Here is a 12,629-nt window from a genome sequence, read left to right as displayed (position 1 = left end):
TCTGTATGAATTTTTGGGGGGAGCTTTGAGGGAGTTGCTCTTTGAAAAAAAAAACATTGCTTCATGATAAATATGTCAAAGAGACTCTTGTTCTATCAACAACATAGCAGTTAACAAACAATTTCCATGCTTTTTAGGTCCAGGGCAGATAAACATCAGAAAAACTGGGGAAAGGACAGTAGAGGAGAGATGGCTGAAAGACTAATCTTTTCCATTCAGCAGCTTCTAGCTACTGAGAATGTCTGTTTCCTGATATAATAAGCCTCACTGACTTCCAGGAACAGAGAGCTAAACTCTTCTGCTTTTCCCAGCAGCATCTGAGGGAGTGGCTAGAGACTGCACAATTATGTTCTTGGAAAATCCAGAAAAATAAATCCTTGCCAAGGCTACAACATTTCCCCTTCCCACTCTGTCTGTCTGTGAGTTTGGCAACTCCCTAGGCAAAAACAAGCTTTGCTTAATTTTATCAAATAAACACACACAAATGTCACAGGTGGTAGGGAAGGGTAATTGCTTAAAAGAACAAAGACTAAAATGTGAATAGCAATTCTCACAAAATCAACAATGAAATCTTCAGTAGTTTCCCACTTTGGAAATGTATGGTCATGTTACTTTTTATTTTTATTATAAGACCAGAGATTCTAATGACATAAAGCATAAAACAAAAACATAATTGTTTAAGTAAAATGAAATAGGCACAAAAGATCAAATGCAGACAACTTGCTAGGAATATTAAATAGTAGCTGCCTGAGTCTGAATGGAAATCTAGGTGTTTTTATTAGAAAATAGCTTCTACTGAAAGCAGTGACACTTGCTTTTGAGTAGAACAGGGCTTCAAATTGGCTATAAATTATAAATATTATTATTGCATTGGCATTTTAAACCCTTTAAAAAATTTTTTGGGAATTCAAAGACTGGAAGAGAACTACAGCATCTTATGTAACCTCAAATACAGTTGAGTTCCTGAGTCTCTTAGGAATCCTACATAATGCAGTCTTCTGCAAATTTGTTCAGATTTAAGTAAGCATATATGGAATTCCAATCTAAATATAAGAGTTTTTCAAAAGTCTCACTGAAAAAGATCTTTGAAATGTAATCATAGTTATGAAATACCTATGCAAAGTAAACATTTTTCAGTAATGAGATTTCTGCTAGAAGCTGCTTTATGATCAATATATCATTCCAGTTCCTATTTTCAGAGTAGATCCCTTCTAAAGGAATTATATCAATTCCTTATTATTCTCCTATGGAAAAGACAGAAAGTATTGGCCTCCTCTGGTTTAACGAGAAAATTCAAGAAGTTTTCTATGTCATTCTTGCTTAAGAACCTGAGTGGGAGATAAAATGTGTGTGTATGCGTCATCTTGAATTTAAAGTTTTCTGAAATCTAAGCTGAAAATAGAGGCTAATTGTGTAATATTAGTAGACAATCCTCTGCATATTTCTAAGTAGCTGCAAATCTAAGGTTAGAATTTAAACAGGCATATGGTGTACTTGGTAGACTTCTGAATGAAAGGCACAATATGTACCAACAAGTAAACGTGGATCGCTCCCTTGAGGTGATGATCAGCAAAAACTAATTCATATATTTTGGAAAGGATGGTCTAGAAAAAATGACTGCTTGGCAAGTTGAGAAAGGTCAAAGAGGCTAATTGTGGAATATTAGTAGACAAGGCAATCCTCTGCATATTTCTAAGTAGCTGCAAATCTAAGGTTAGAATTTAAAACAGGCATATGGTGTACTTGGTAGACTTCTGAATGAAAGGCACAATATGTACCAACAAGTAAATGTGGATTGCTCCCTTGAGGTGATGATCAGCAAAAACTAATTCATATATTTTGGAAAGGATGGTCTAGAAAAAATGACTGCTTGGCAAGTTGAGAAAGGTCAAAGAGGCTAATTGTGGAATATTAGTAGACAAGGCAATCCTCTGCATATTTCTAAGTAGCTGCAAATCTAAGGTTAGAATTTAAATAGGCATATGGTGTACTAGGTAGACTTCTGAATGAAAGGCACAATATGTACCAACAAGTAAACGTGGATTACTCCCTTGAGGTGATGATCAGCAAAAACAAATTCATATATTTTGGAAAGGATGGTCTAGAAAAAATGACTGCTTGGCAAGTTGAGAAAGGTCAAAGAGAAAGAAAATGGAAAAGTGGATCGGTGGAATCAAAATAAATTACACTGCCCTTGGAAGAATTACAACTTATTAGAGACACTGATTGAGATGCTGTGCATCTGTCTATAAAGTCACCAGGAGCTGGGCCCAAACAAATGACATCTACTGTAACTAACAAAATGGTATGAATTGAGTGGTGTATGCAATTTTATTGCTGCAAAAGCACTGGCAATATGGAGCACCTTTTGGGGTTTTTATAAAGCATTACACAGATCAGAAGCATGGACACAGTATAAGCACATTAATTTTTATTAGTCTTACCAAGACATGGGGTATTGCATAACACTACAAATTAGCATGATCTGTCAGTTTCTGCGTCTGTAATCTGTTCTGTAATCATGTCTTGAAAGTAAATACCATGAATGGTTCTGACATTCAAGGAATAGAAATTGAGAAAGACTTTTCAGAATTTTGTGAAATGATAGCTCAGATGAAAACTTTTTTTTTGCAGTCCGCAAGAAGTTGTTAAATCATTCTTTCTTTAAAAGTTTTCAGTGCTTCTCTGTTGGTAAATGTTAATAATGGAAAAAAATGTTCAGAAATCCTTTTCTTTCATAGCACCATGGTACCTCCCTGAACACAATCTTGCTAATCGTTCATAAAGCATAGAAGACCAGGGTCTTTGTCAATTGTTTGGTTTAGGTTTCTCCTTAGTGACCATTGTAGATTTTTGATTGTTTGCTAATAACAGTTTTTCTATTGTTCTTTTGAGCCACTTAGAGTCACATTCACAAGATGGGCAGCCAAATAAATAGATTAAATAAATAAATGGACAAATATCTCCTACACATTTATAAATCTTATGATCCCAGAACACTGTGGTATCACTTTTTTGGAAAAATGGTGAAGAAAATTCTCTTTAAAAAGGAAGTTAGGTTAAATTAATCATAAATAAAGGTTGATTGGTGGAGAGGCCAAGTCAGTATTTGGGAAGAATATGTTTACATTTCTTAGCTTTTAAAATGACAGCAATTTTTTCTTATGTCTGAAATACTAATAATAAAATTACTAGTTTTTATAGTCATGTAGAAGAATATTTTTCCCCTCAAATATTCTCCAAATATTAAATATTGCTAGGTCTTTGAACTGCATTGATTCTATAATACTAATACTTTATTGATTAGCCATATTTGGCCATATCAGAATACAAAATATATATTATAGAACAGTAATAAAGCCATGTTGAAAACAGACTAAAAATAATAATAATAAGAAAAATAAGAAAAATAAAAATAAGAAATGCAGATCATATTTCTGTGTCACTCCTACAATTTACCCCAATCAGATCTGCACATGCTTTTGTTCAGAAAAATGCTGTTTATATGTAATTTATTCTGACTGCACATATATGTGTTTTATATGTGCTTCAATATAAGGATCCTAGTATGTCGTTCATCTAATGTACAGTGCAAGATACTAATCTCTCTCTTATACAATTGACATTCAAATATATATGTGTTGTGTCTTCTATCTCTGGGGCTCTGCAAATACAAGTCCATTTATTATAAGGGACTTGGTTAAAACATTATTTAACCATTGTTTCCAGATGTTCAAATCTTGCTCAAGTAATTACCTCCTCATTAGGGCATTTTTGTGATTAGATACTTGGCAGTTTGAAGGTATATTTATAGCGGCTCATTCATTTCAATGTGCCAACCTTACTGAGGATGGCTATATCTCTGTGACATTCAATATCCAAAATTATCTATGCAGCAATACTTTTGTGTTATATTTGTGGAGGGAAGATAATATAATTGCAATTTTCAAGTTAAGACAGAAGATTGATCAACATCCTAAAAACACCCCGATTTCTAGGAACCCAGACTCAGATGGTGCAAGAATAGATTATCATTTCACTTTTCTGCAGAATTTGATGACAACTATTAGTTAATCTCGATATTTATTTTACTGTACTCTATGTGAAACAATCAAAACGAATCCTCAAATAAGCATTTAACAAAAAGAAAGGTATTGATTACTTTGTTGGAATCAAAGACGCTTGGTGGAGCGGTGGGCTAATGCCTCCTTAAGTAACACCAGCTGCCTGCAATTAGTGCAGGTTCGAGTCCCACCAGGCTCAAGGTTGACTCAGCCTTCCATCCTTCCGAGGTAGGTAAAATGAGGACCCAGATTGTTGGGGGCAATAAGCTGACTTTGTAATAATGCCGCTTGGGGGTGTGTGTGAAAGCCCTAATAAGCAGGCATATACATATACATAGAATGAAGGCTATTGCTAAGCACATTGATTTGTGCTTTAGATTGTAAGCCGCCCTGAGTCTTCGGAGAAGGGCGGGATATAAATGGGATTAAAAAAAAAAGACAAAATCATGAAAGAAAAGAAGGTGGAAGGTTGATAATAATACACTTTAACTACAGTCACTTACTGTAAGCATACTTTCTTAAAGCCATTCACAATGTGATTGTGCCCCAAAAGATCTGTGGTTATATGACATGTAGGAGGCCTACTAAAAACCTTAATAATTCCAAGATATTTCAAAATTACAGTTTATGCTGGAGGAATTAATGCCTATATACACACTGTTATGTTTTGCCTCGTTATGGGCATTTAAAGAGTTGGTTTCATAACTCCCATGATGGATTTCATGGGAAATGCAGAAGTTAACCAGTTTTATGAATTGTCACAAAGAACTAGACCAGACAGTGGAATTCTTATAATTTCTTAGGCTTCCTGGAAAGCTGTCTGCTGGGTCACGGTGAACGTTCAAGCATATCATTAAGCCAGTTATTCGATACATCAAATCAAGGAGTTGGAAACGACTTCAGAGATTCAACTTCCTGCTTATGCAGGATATGTTAATGCATTTCAGAAAAATGACTAGCCAGATTTTGTTTGAAGTCCTCCAATGAAAGAAAACCATTGGGTTCTTATCATCAGAAACATAGTTATAAAAGCCAGTCTGAAATTATTTCTCTATGGTTCTACCCTCTTGGGCAACACAAAAACATTTTCAGAGCCTAATATATATGATAACTGTTTAGAAATCTGAAGACTGCAATCCTCTATTTGCTCAGTCTTCTCTTCAGCCGGCTAAACATAATTGTTTTTCTTACAACTTGGCTTCCATATCCTGCATTATCTGGATTACCCAGAATTTGCTCGAGTTTGCCAATGCCTTTTTTAGACTGATGTTCCGAGAAACGGACATAGTATTTTGAGTGGGGCTTTGGTCAAGGAAGAGTGGAAATCATTTCTTCCTATTCTGATTGTATATCAATGCATTACAAAGTACCATTTTCCTTTTTAGTAACTACATCACAATGCTGGCTCCTTTTACTCAATTTTCCACAAGTATACCCAGATTTCTTTCACATGGAATCAACTACTATCAAGCCAGTTTGCCCTGATCATATAGTGCTGATTTTATTTTTCCTCTCTAAAAACAGAACAGTGCATTGCTAAATTTCATCCTGTTCATTTTGACCAACTGCTCAAGCATGTTTAAATAGTTTGAATCCTTTCTTTCTCTTCTAAACTGTTAACTACTCCTTCTAGTTTTGTGTTGTCTGAAAATCTGATACTCACCTTCTCGACCCTCAGGTAATTAATCCAAATATTGAACATCACAGGCCAGAATTGCTCTGTGGCATTGTACTAAATACTACTCTCCAGTGTAATATGAAACCATGTTGTTTCACTTCTCTTTAACATATATCTTAAACCACGCCATTAAGCCCTGGGAAAGAAATAATTCTAACAGAAGAAAATAAGTCAATCTATGTGATCATCTTGCAGCTGCTAATCAGGTGGTCTATTGTTTCTTCTTTGTAGAGGTGGCATTTGCTGTCTGTTGCTGTCTTCTCAGTTCTGGCTTTGCATGCATTTGTTGAGTCTTCCTTGTTTCAAATCAATACATCTGCATTTTTGGAAGAAATATTATTGTTAAGAATATTCTTTTAATTATTTTTGGGGTTTGTTACTTTTAATTCATTTTATTTACAATAATATATTTTCCCCACTCTGTCAATACCTAATGTGGACTCTTTTCTTATATGTTTTATCATTTTTAGTAAGAAACAACTTTCTCTGATTCTAATTAAATGAAAATTGATCCAGTCATTTTAGGAAGAAATAACTTTCTCTAATTAAATGAAAATTGATCCAGTATTTAGAAGTTCAAATATGGTGAGTAAACCTTCTTTATGTATGCTGCAATTCTTAATTGTTTACATACACATCACAGGTTTACAACCTGAATCTATTAAACTAGATTACAATGTGATCTGAACAGATTTGAAATGTTTTGGTTTCTGATGACTCAGTGATCTCCTAGTAAAGAAATATGCAGTGTGTGAACAGCTATGTAAAAATTGTGATATGCATGCACTCATTATCACAGTTATCCTTCATTATCTCTGCCTTAGAATCTCATGTAGGCAGAGCTGGAGAATGTAGCTCAGTTTCTTTGTTTCTGATTTGAGTTCCTGTTAAAAAAATTACAACATACTGTCTAGTTAAAAGAAGGCAAGTTTAGATCATGCAATCAAAAATATAAGGGCTGGTTTCATCACATTGGGAGTATCATTCTTTAATTCTTTAAATTTACGACATGCCAGTAATTATCTTAATATGAATTCAAACTTACTTTATGAAAGTTTATCTTACCTAGTGGGGTTAAATAACATGCTTGTTAAGACCTGAGATGTGGTGACTACTTAGTAGATTCTAAGAACAGGCATGGATATATACTTTATTGAAAGTATTACTTTATGTTTTTACATTAATATGCTATAATAGTTAATTTCCTTTACTTAGAAAACATTCTTCGATCTTCATTTAAAAGAAATATTTATTCCCTCACCAGTCGATTAAGTTCAAGCATCCCTCTAAGCAAAAAATGCATTATGCCTTAGAACAGACATGTCAAACACAAGGCCCGGGGGCTGGATCCGGCCCGCAAAGTGGCTTCATGTGGCCCACGAAGACATCCTGGAAACAGTGAGGGAACGGCCCCCACTGCCTTGGCCCTGGCCCAGAGACCTTCCTTCTGCCAGAGACCCTCAGATCTGTCCCACTCCTGCCCAGGCCCCCATAGGCACCCTTGATGCGAACGATGTAGAGCTGGCCACGCCCACCCAGTAGGCCATACGCACTCTAGCCACGCCCACCCAGTAGGCCACACCCACTCTGGCCATACCCACCCGGCCCCTTGAGGGCAACGGCAGTGCTGATGCGGCCCTCAATGAAATTGAGTTTGACACCCCTGCCTTAGAATTATACATAAATCCAACTACACAGTGAAGCAGAAAAAAAATTGTGTGTGTGTTAGTCCCATCAGATAGACCAGACCTAGAACTCAACTCCTCAGGAAGGCTAAAACTACCTTTATTAGATTGGCTATATAACAATAAGAAACCTTTGCAAATCTGACTGTGCTGTATGTGTTGCCCATTCTTATATTCCCATGAATCACAGTAGTGTCTGTCTGAGCTGTTTCCAAATATTCTCTCATTTCTCTGGACTGAAAAAAATGTGTCCACCCCCTTTTCCCTAGGTTTTTGCATTTTCTATTGAAGTCATATTTCTTTTTTTTTTAATTCCATTTATATCCCGCCCTTCTCCGAAGACCCAGGGCGGCTTACAAGCTTAGCAGTAGCCTTCATTCTATGTATATGCCTGCTTATTAGGGCTTTCACACACACCCCAAGCGGCATTATTACAAAGTCAGCTTAATTGCCCCCAACAATCTGGGTCCTCATTTTACCTACCTCGGAAGGATGGAAGGCTGAGTCAACCTTGAGCCTGGTGGGATGCGAACCTGCACTAATTGCAGGCAGCTGGTGTTACTTAAGGAGGCATTAGCCCACTGCTCCACCAAGGCTCAATATTTCTTACCTTCTACAATACATAGGTGTATGTATGTATGTATGTATGTATGTATGTATGTATGTATTCATGTTTTTATGCTGCATCTTTCACCTAACTCTATGTTGATTACCATAATAAGATGAAATACATACAATAACTATTGAATTATCAACATAACAATCAAATCATAATATAAAAAATGTCTTAAAACCCAGCCTTGAACACTAAGATGGGAAGCATATAAATTTAATTCATAAATAAATAACTAGATTCAAACTCCCATACCTTGCCTGTTCAAAGCTCAGTATATAAACACTTATTGGAAGAGCTATCTTTTACAAATCTTCTTAAGTATTAAAGTACATTACAAAGTACCAATACCATGTTTATTATGTAAAATTCTGGAAGTTATTACAGATAGTCCTTGACTTGTGACCATTTGTTTAGTTACTGTTCAAAGTTGAAAACAGGGACCTATGACTATTTTTCACACATATGGTCATCACAGCTTCCCCATGTGTACACTTGGCAACTGGCTTTTATTTACGACAGATGAACTGTCCCAGGGTTGTGTGATCCCCCTCTGCGATCTTCTGACAAGCAAAGTCAATGGGGGAAGCCAAATTTACTTAACAACTGTGTCACTAACTTAACAACTGCAGTGATCCATTAAATAACTGTGGCAAGAAAGGTCACAAAATGGGGGCAAAACTCACTTAACAATTCTCTTGCTTAGCAACAGAAATTTTGGACTCAGTTTGGTTGTGTGTCGAGGACTACTGGTAGAAATTCCACCATGTTGTTATTCTTTCTGTTTTTGTTGCAATAGTTTTCCCATTAATGCAGAAATGATAACACAGCCTTTAAAGGCTTGGAGATTTTCACGGGACCTCTCACTGTATTCTGTAATGGAGAAGACAGTATTATTCCTCCTTCAATTTTGTTTCTGATAAACATGTTCCCCTGGCTGAGAATTGATAGCTTATTTAACAGAATGAAATGTGTAACATGCTTTTCCTTTTATGCCAGTTGAGATAATACTCAGCAAGCAAAGTGATTAAGGAACATATTAGGAGAGACATTTTTAGCATGACTGAGCATTGGGTGAGATTTTTGGAAGAGAGCAATAGGCCTTTTTCAGAAGGAAATGGAATGAGGGTAGGAAGGGATGAAGACAGAAAGGAGTTAGAGTCTATTTTTTCATAGAAGACATTATAGTAGTAAAACCAAGACAAAGTTTTCCAGTGTAGCCAGTGCTAATTGATAAAAGGAAAAGGAGATACATTGACCCTTTGTCTATATTTGTATGAAGGAGAGAGGAGGTAGGGTCAGTGTCTGACACACACCAGACACAAATTTCCCTGATGAATATCCATTCTGTGTCTACAAAACTCGCCAGGTATTAATTATGTAAATTGAATATTTATATCAGGACACTTTATATAGCAGTTTTTCCCTATCCTAAGATAATTAGAGAGTAACAGTAGTAGTGTAGTAGTAGCAGTTTTATTTGGACATATTATCAGTATGTAGGTTATCGCTTTTAGTTAGAGCTCTGTAAACTCCTACTTGTTTCACACACCCATGTTTCACAGTTTAAACACCATAAAGCCTTCTTCATTATAAAGACTGATGCAACAGATCAGTTAAACAAATGGGTTAACACACTTTCCCAACCAAATATTATGTAGACATATGAGGATTGCAATTCCCAGAATTTCTTGCCAGCATTGCTGAAAATGCACGATGTTATTAAAGCTGAAGTATGCAAAGGTTGATGAAGAATTCATTTAGTTGTCACTGAAAACATGGCTTAAAGTTGATAGATACCATTAAAATATTCAGATGAATTGGAACCTGCTAGCTCACTTAATGGTAGCTATAAAAGAAAATTGCATGCTTATTTATTTAAGAAAATTAGTATGGCCGCCCACTCACTCTCAATGATTCTGGGCAGCTTACAAAAGTGTGTATGTTATATGTTTATTAATAGTTCTGTATTTTTGTTAACTTTAAACATGCTTCAAATGATGCTGGTGAGATTACTGGAGCAAACTATATATGGTATTTACCCTGTATGCTTGTATAAATGTGGTTTGAAGTGAAGGCACTGATGTTTAAAGAACACTTCAAGTTTTTATTTTCAGCGCTATGAAAGGAGTGATTGTGAAAAATGTTTTTCATTGACCTACTCGTCCCAGCTTCTGCCAACCTAGCAGTTCGAAAGCACGTAAAAATGCAAGTAGAAAAATAGGGACCACTACAGTGGGAAGGTAACAGCGTTCCGTGCGCCTTTGGCGTCTAGTCATGCCAGCCACATGACCACGGAGACGTCCTCGGACAAGCGCTGGCTCTTCGGCTTTGAAATGGAGATGAGCACCGGCCCCTAGAGTCGGAAACGACTAGCACGCAAGTGCGGGGGAACCTTTACCTTTACCTGATCCACCAACAGCAATCCTTTGGATCTTAAAAGTCATGCTTAAATTATATTGTGGTTAGACTGCTGCAGATACACTCCCTTTTGGGTGGAGTATACCGGCTCCACAGATGCTTGTGGAGAGTATAAGATATGGGTCTCTTCCATTTCACTATCTAGGCCTGGAGAGCGTCTCACTGCAGGATAATGCCAGCTATTCTAGTTGTCTATTCATTTTTGTATGCAGTGCTGCTTTTTAAAAATTCCTTTAGTATATTAGGACTTAATGTATGCTTGAACATAGATGAGACTGTCTGAGCCAAAAACTGGCCTTTTTTGAATGTTCAGTATTTTTTGCATAAATGTGACCTAAAACATCTGTTTGTTCTCCATAGAAGTCTTAAAACTGGGTAAAGAAAATCCAATTAAATGAATCAAAAATATTATATTGTTCATAAATAGAGGAAAACTAAATATATGTGGCAATATATATATATATGTGAACCTTTGCTTTCAGTAACAAGTGTGCATTAAAAAGTAGCACTGCATACAAAAATGAATAGGCGACTAGTGTGCTCCCCTCTCCTGGACAGCAATAATTGCAACTAAATGTTTCCAATAACTGTTGATCGGTCCTGTGCAACTATGGTTTAAAGCAGAGGTCCCAAACTTTTTGGGCACCAGGGATTGCTTCTGTGGACCGGAGGGGGTGTGGTTTTGTGTGCTGCCTGCATCCCACAGATGGGTCTTTGCTTGTTTGTGCGGAATGGTTGCTGGCATGCTGCGGCCCGGTACTGGTTCATGGACCGGGGGTGGGGGACCCTTGGTTTAGAGGATTTTTAGCCCATTCCTTCTTACAGAACAGCTTCAAGCCAGGAATGTTGGTGGATTTCCTTACCCAAGCTACCTGCTTCAGGTCATTACATTTCTTCTGTTTTAATAATTCTTTGCTTGTCTATCATTACTATGTTGATATTTGGGCAACAAAATAGGATCATATATTACAACTCATTACAGATAGTCCTCAACCTATGCCCACAATTGGGTACAGAACTTTCATCTGATTTTATTAACTTTTTCCTCCCCGTGAACATTACGCAAATCTGGTTTCCCCCTTTGACTTTATTTGTCAGAACTCCCCTAGGAATGACGATCACGTGACCCTGGAATGCTGAAAAATTCATGTTGGTTGCTAAGAGCTTGTTCATGTGACTTCTGGGATGCTGCAATGGTTGTAAGTGAGAGGAGCAATCATAAGTGACTTTTTGGAGCAGTGTCATAACTTTATAAGGTCACAGAACAAATGATCATAACGTTGAGGACTACCTGTATATTACCTGAGGAGGACAATAATTATCTCAACCCAAGGAGGCCATTTCAAAGCTTTTCTTTTTTTAGGTTTGTAGATATTTACTGATTTTTGAAATTTGGAGATCACTATAACATAACCAATAGATCTGAATTCATGTTGCTTCCTGCTGTATGATATTGGGCCAGTCTTTCCTTAATTTGCTTTGATGTGAAAGGATATTAATTTACTAAGAAAAAGAAGAGAAGACATAATTAACATTGCATCATCTTTCCCGTAAGGCATGATGGCCTCCAGAACTTTTGACTCATGTCTGTAAGGAAGAAAGGAACAGAATTACTTATGATCTCTAAGCCTAAAGGATGGGACAGAAATTCTAGCAACACTGTAGTCTATTATAGCATGGATATTCCCGTAAGATGAATGGTAGGAGATCTCAAATGTCCCCCTCCTGGGTCTGCACTCAGTCTTGCTCTGCCTCTTGTGTTTTAGTGGCTTAGCGATTACTGTTGGCACCACCTCTTCCAGGGTGGCATCTCTCCTGCTGTTTTCCCTGTATCACTGGCATGTGAGAAAGACTGGGCTCCTACAAGCTATACTGCTTTCCTGGTAGTTACAAGGTAAAGGTGAAATAAGTAGTACCATTCCTAGCTATACAGCATGGAGCTGTGCGATTGGGCTATTAACTTCCTCCTCTCCGACATCTTGGATGATAGATCCTACTCACAAATGATAAATAAAATCAAACTTTATTAAAGGAAAATAAATAATCACACGTAAAAGCCTTAATTTTAAATATCAACATGCAAATAATCAAAGTTAAACTACCATGTATGCTGAATGGCTTCACAACTATTATTTTTCAGCACAAGAACATACAACCATGTTCTGCAG

The 12,629-nt window shown here is 36.7% G+C and overlaps 1 protein-coding gene across 1 annotated transcript in view; it reads right to left on the bottom strand.

Moving 5' to 3' along the window:
- Positions 1-4,072: 4,072 nt before the first annotated feature.
- HEMK1 (HemK methyltransferase 1, mitochondrial release factors N(5)-glutamine) overlaps positions 4,073-12,629 on the bottom strand; it is an 81,453-nt gene continuing 72,896 nt past the window's right edge. The window contains exon 11 of the mRNA XM_081316812.1: positions 4,073-6,058. Within this exon, the coding sequence (XP_081172938.1) occupies positions 6,004-6,058 (55 nt within the window). The 3' untranslated portion in view covers positions 4,073-6,003. The remainder of the gene's footprint in view (positions 6,059-12,629) is intronic.

Source organism: Vipera berus, assembly GCF_964194415.1.
Source record: "Vipera berus genome assembly, chromosome: 2".
NCBI classification, from domain to species: domain Eukaryota; kingdom Metazoa; phylum Chordata; class Lepidosauria; order Squamata; family Viperidae; genus Vipera; species Vipera berus.
The sequence above is the reverse complement of the archived record's forward strand: the minus strand, read 5'-3'. Positions and strand labels throughout refer to the sequence as shown.